The 5,561-nt window shown below is 41.4% G+C and overlaps 1 protein-coding gene across 1 annotated transcript; it reads right to left on the bottom strand.

The window, feature by feature from the left end:
- Positions 1–1,595: 1,595 nt before the first annotated feature.
- Positions 1,596–3,028, bottom strand: LOC147896546 (uncharacterized). The gene has a single exon (XM_087381896.1). The coding sequence runs from the start codon at positions 3,018–3,020 to the stop codon at positions 1,596–1,598; it is 1,425 nt and encodes a 474-aa protein (XP_087238022.1). The 5' UTR covers positions 3,021–3,028.
- Between the last annotated feature and the right edge of the window lie 2,533 nt (positions 3,029–5,561).

Raw genomic sequence — 5,561 nt, forward strand, 5'->3', positions numbered from 1 at the left:
AGCTAGTTTTAAGCTTTCTGATTTTTTTAAAATTTTCTAACATCTATGTTGGTAAGACCGAACTTCAGGGCTCTTCCCAACTATTGCATCGTATTAGTTTCAAAGTGGTCCACCTGCAGGGACCCCTTTTCTCCCGACCCCCCAAAAAGTTATAGTAACATCTCTCTCTCTCTCAAAAATGCAGTAACATCTTTCCAATTGAGATAAAAACTCCTGTAAGTGGGTATATAGCCAAATCAGTATGCCAAAGGCACCTACCAGCGTTCACCTCCCATTGGGACCTTTGTGTTCCTTTTTGTTAAACATCAATCCACCAAAGTCATGATCATGTGCATGGTAGTAGAGCAGTAACGAATAGGTGGTGTCTGTAGCATAAGGCTTTGGCCATGGTCCTAGTTAGAACCGTGCTAAAAGGTCAGCTCTATTGAAAAACTTATATGGAAGGCTAGGTGAGTTAGACAAGGGTTTGGCATTGATAGACAGTCATATGCAGACGTTAGTATTTCAGGCATACAGAATCCATGGTGGTCATTAAGCCACCAAAATGAAAGAAAGCAATCTAAACCAGTTTTGCCTCTGCCTCAAAACTATAAAGGTTCTAAACGGAATGAGCTGACCCAAACAAGAAGCATTACTACTGTTCGCATGTTAAGTCTATACCTAGATGAATCCAGGAGCGTTTCCAAACTCATCCTCTAAAAACACAACATAGTGCAGTCTCAATCTCATGATAGTCACTCACAACTTTAAAGGTTCTAAAAGGAATGAGCTGGCCCAAACAAGAAGCATTACAACTGTTCGCATGTTAAGTCTATACCTAGATGGATCCAGGGGCGTTTCCAAACTCATCCTCTAAAAACACAACATAGTGCAGTTTCAATCTCATGATAGTCACTCACAAGGTTGAAAACCATATACTCCATCACACATAGCAGGGACTAGCTACTATGACATCCCCACTGACGTCATCAGCGCCCAACAGTGGGGGTAGACCATAGTATAAAAATATGCTCTCACACATACAAATCCACACACCCACACATACTTGAGCATCCATTTATACAAAGTCTTCGTACTGAGTTTTTGTCGGCACTCCGGAGGTGAAGGGCAGACTCAGCCATGATGAAGGCTAGCACTAAAGGAGAAGGCTAATCAAAAAGTAGTCCAAAATCTCTTCATTCAAGCTACAATTACTTGTGAAGTCTAAACGATTTCATTTTAGTCTCTCCCAAATGAGCATCTAAATCTACAAGAGTTAGAACAAAAACCTCACTGAAAAACCGTTTCATTCAAGTATGATATTGTTGACAAATTGGTGCCATATCATAGACAACGAGAATATCAGTAGACTTCTCACTTGCAAAAAAATTGCTCTCAAAAGCTAATATAGAGCGCTCAAAACTTTGCACTTGTCATGCTTTATTGTTCAGTTTTTTTTTATTCTGGCACAAACTAGATCATTGGTGACATACAGAACCAAAGCGTTAAAGAATATTTCCTTCTTTGCCCCAAGAAAAAGCACCCACTGCCCCACTCCCGCTCCCCTCCCCTACCTCCTCCGCAACAAAAGAAAGGAACAAAAAATGTCAACTTTATCACAAGTGGTTCTGAGGACAATTAGAATGCGGCACAACTATGCGGCATTTGCTGGTGAGTGAGTGTAAGAGAGATTCTAGATGACCCAAGTCAACATAGATCTTTTGGCTCTTCCCATAATTCATACAGCGCCTTACAAAAAAACACCTTTGCCAACCGTAAAGGTAAGCATACAACCGCATCAGTAAAGGCATACCACCCTTCTCTGATGACCATGTCCCATAAAGCTCATAATGGCTTACTCTACCTGCATGCAAGTAGTGTCCATACCAGTCAATGTAGTAAAGAAGAGGAAAGACCTCCATTACTGTAGCCCCTGGTCTAACAACTAATAGGTTTGCATTCTGTGACCCATGGGGTGTTAATATGAAGTCTGCTTCTGCAACAAGCCTGACTTGCTCACAAAACGCCCAAGGACCAGGCACTGCCATTTTCACAGGCACTCGGAGATTTCTTTCCAGTGTATCTTTGACACCCTCGTAGTTTTGAAAATTTCTGGAGGGATTTGGTCTATGAATGATCACCACATCTCGCACAGGACTGTTGGCCTCCATTACCGGAGTTTTGCAATGCTCCAAAACCCGTCTCCTAAACCAATCATGAACAGCAGCATTAGGCATGTAACCTGAATTTGTTACTCCAGTGAACAGAATTGCATCCTCAAAGCATATGGGAGGCTCATTATTAGCCACTGGCTGTAAGTACTCCACCCTCAAATCATCAGAGAAAACGTCAAGAAGACCAAGAGACCACTTGGAAATCATTAGCGGGTCATTTGGGTTCGCAAACCAGTATAAACTTGAATTCTTAAAATAGCTAAGCTGAGAGAAGAGAATAGCAGGAACGACTTTCTCCGCCTCATGATGAGGATTAGGCCCCACCCTTCCAGTGGGCATCAAGGTGAGATCTGCAACCATCTGTAAGCCTCGAATCCAACGCGCTGGTTCTCTACCTTCGACTAGGCTTGCTGAGGAGGAATTCCATCCTGGGCAAGGTCCACGTCTGACCGGTACTTTTGTCCTAGGCTTCTCCATATAAAAGCGCATCTCAAAGGGCAGCCCACCCCAAGCATTGCTTATCTCTTGTGGAACAGGCGGCTGCCCATCACAAACGGTAACCTCTGTATGGGAGAAGCATATACCATGGACTCTCGGGAAACAAAGCTTCCCACAAGTCTGTGTACAGATTCCCATGTCTTCCAAGGTGTAACCGTCCGTCGCATCTTGGCATGGGGGACGGAAGGAAAAGTCTGGACGAGGAGGTGCAACAGGAAGCATCCATTGAAAGACAGAGACAGGGAAAAAAAGGCATAGCGCCAAAATAAAGCAGATTCTCGTGTTGCTGAGTCTGCGATGTCGCCTGGTCGGTTTTAACCGATCTAAACAAACCCATCCTGACCTTTGAGTTCTGATATTAAGAACCATACTTCCACTGAATTAATGCACTCAGAACTACTGACATAAATTGCAGTGGATGGATCCCTCGCTCGAATTCTGCTCATGCATCCCGCAGCTTGAGATTGCCAGTTGTGCCAAACATCACTCATTTGGTCGCTTGAAGTCGCACATTTCCATGACAGAAGCCGACAAAAGCACTCCAAATCCCTAGCATCGTGAAAAAAAAAAAACAAGGTCCGCTGGGAATCCGGATGGCCGTGCAATGCAATTCCACACAAATTGCAGAACAAGCAAACAAACAACCCAGGAATCGAAATGAAGGGAGCAATACCTTCTGCCGTGCTTTCTATGCTTTCTAAAGACAAGGAGAATGCACGTAAAAGCAAGAGCGACAAAAGAAATCTAGCCAAGACAAAGGCAAACAAACGATCAAAAGGGGAAATTCTCGGCATACAATGCAAAAAGATAGAGAAAGATAATGTTCAAGCGGTAACAATCGATGGATGAAGCGACAAAAAAGCTTACGGATCGATTGAAGGAATGTTACATCCTGAAGGTTGACTGAGATCAGGAGATCCAATGACGGACGAAAACCCTAACGACAAGACCCAAATCTACGGAAACTAAGAACTAAGCTAATCTCTGGCCCTTCCTCTTTCATCTTTACCGCCAACCCGAATTGAGGAGATTTAGATAAAAGAGCATTCAAAAGGAATATCTTGTCTATAAGTCTCTTTTGGAACTAATTGTTTAATTTTCGGATTTCCCTTGTCTCTCTCACCCTTCTTTCTCTCAAAATTGAAGAAGCACCTTCCAAATCAGTACCCTCGACTTGGCTTCCTCTGCTTCTAATCTTTGATTTGAGGTACTATTGCATCACTATTGCTTTCGTTAAATGTAAGAATAAGGGAGTTTAGAGGAAAGGTTATGTAGGAAACTTGCTACTAGAAAGTTCCTCTGAAGGAAAGTTGTTGTATAGAAAAAACTCTTATCGAAAAGTTCCTGGATAGGAAAGTTGCTATATAGGAAAAGCTCCTATATTGAAAACACCACTAACCACCCAACTAACCCTCAACCAATCCTAGGGATTCCACTAACTAGTCAAACTTGACCGATACCAAAGAAATCGCCATTTTCCCAACCCAACCCCAAAAACTCCACCCTTTCCTAAGACCCTTACAGGGCCAAAAAAGTCTGATGTCAAGTATGAAAACTTAAAAAAAAAAAAAAAACAACTCTACCTCTTGTATACCAACACAAAGTGCTTCTTTGGATGTATAGGGATTTCTTAATTGTGTTGGTGGTTGCCTCAATCGTGAAAACTATGCAAACCTCTGATAGAAAGGTGCTCTCAACAGAGAGTACTGTCATGCGACGATGAGCAGTCTCGGTGGCAATTGGGATAGTCAAGCCTGGGTGGTGATTAGGATAGTTAATAAGAATTGAAAGATGAATAACTCGCTCACAAAGCATGAGAAATACAAATTCAAAAATCTGAATACAAGAGTATGGGCAAGGGGATGGGCCACGCAACAACAAAAGGACTAAGACACTTTGTTCAAAAGAAAACATAGAGTGTTGCCTGGAAGGCAGCACTCTATGTTTTCTATGAATATGAATATGAATGCTATGGAGTGATCATTCAAATACCCACATAATAATCAATGTATGGGGTATTGTGAATTGTATATATAGGAGTGACTTGTTGGAATTGCAAGGTCATATCGAATTTTGTCATAAATAGTAAGTTTTTAATGTGGTAGAAAAAGTGATTATATTATCAAAAAAGAGCTCTACAAGTAGGAAAGGTTAGCAAAAGATTTGAAAGTGCTAGCTATTTATGTTATTATCTCCTCATGTTGAAGCTCTTTGGGTCCCGTTTTGTTAAAGACTATTATGTTCCAAAATTTCCAAATGCTAGAGATAATTGAAGCTCTTACAATATGCCATATTGCATAAATAAGTTCATTAATTTTCTCTTTGTCCCCCAACAGGGCATTTGTCTAGGTTGGTTGAATCAAAATTATGTGTTTTCTTCCTATTTTTGCATAATGATCAAAAGGGGGGAATTCTCGAATTCCACTTTGCTATTCTATCTCTGAGAAGCAACTTACAAACAACCAACCTCCATAGGAGTAGGTTCACCTTATGGGAAGGAGTTGCTTTCCATGCTCTTGACACTCTAATCTTCCATTTTGAGATATCATCTAGTGGTGCATGCACCTTCCGACGAATTCAGGTTTCCACAGCAACCCAACTGCTCCTTGTACATCTGAAGTCTTTGGGCAAGCATTTATGGAGAGGTTTCCTAAAGGGCAAACCAAGTAGTCATCTATAGATCTAGAAAAAGAGCTTAAAGACCAATCATATCTTATTTTCTCCAAAAGAGCAACCACTACCGCTTTTTCCATGACGGATAATGAGTAGAGAGCAATAATTGCATCAGTTGGAAGCCATCCACTAGTCCCAGGATCCGATATGTCTCTATAAGATTGAATACCTTTGTGAGACATTTTTTTGGCAATTCATGGATTACTTTGAAAGAAAGGTGGACCTTCCTTAAGTGTC

This window comes from Dipteris shenzhenensis, chromosome 11, assembly GCF_047967505.1.
Source record: "Dipteris shenzhenensis isolate YYH24624 ecotype China chromosome 11, Dip_SZ_1.0, whole genome shotgun sequence".
Classification (NCBI taxonomy): Eukaryota; Viridiplantae; Streptophyta; class Polypodiopsida; order Gleicheniales; family Dipteridaceae; genus Dipteris; species Dipteris shenzhenensis.

Excerpts from the sequence above, each read along its gene's own strand:
- LOC147896546 (XM_087381896.1), bottom strand. The coding sequence starts at position 3,020 with ATGGTTCTTAATATCAGAACTCAAAGGTCAGGATGGGTTTGTTTAGAT.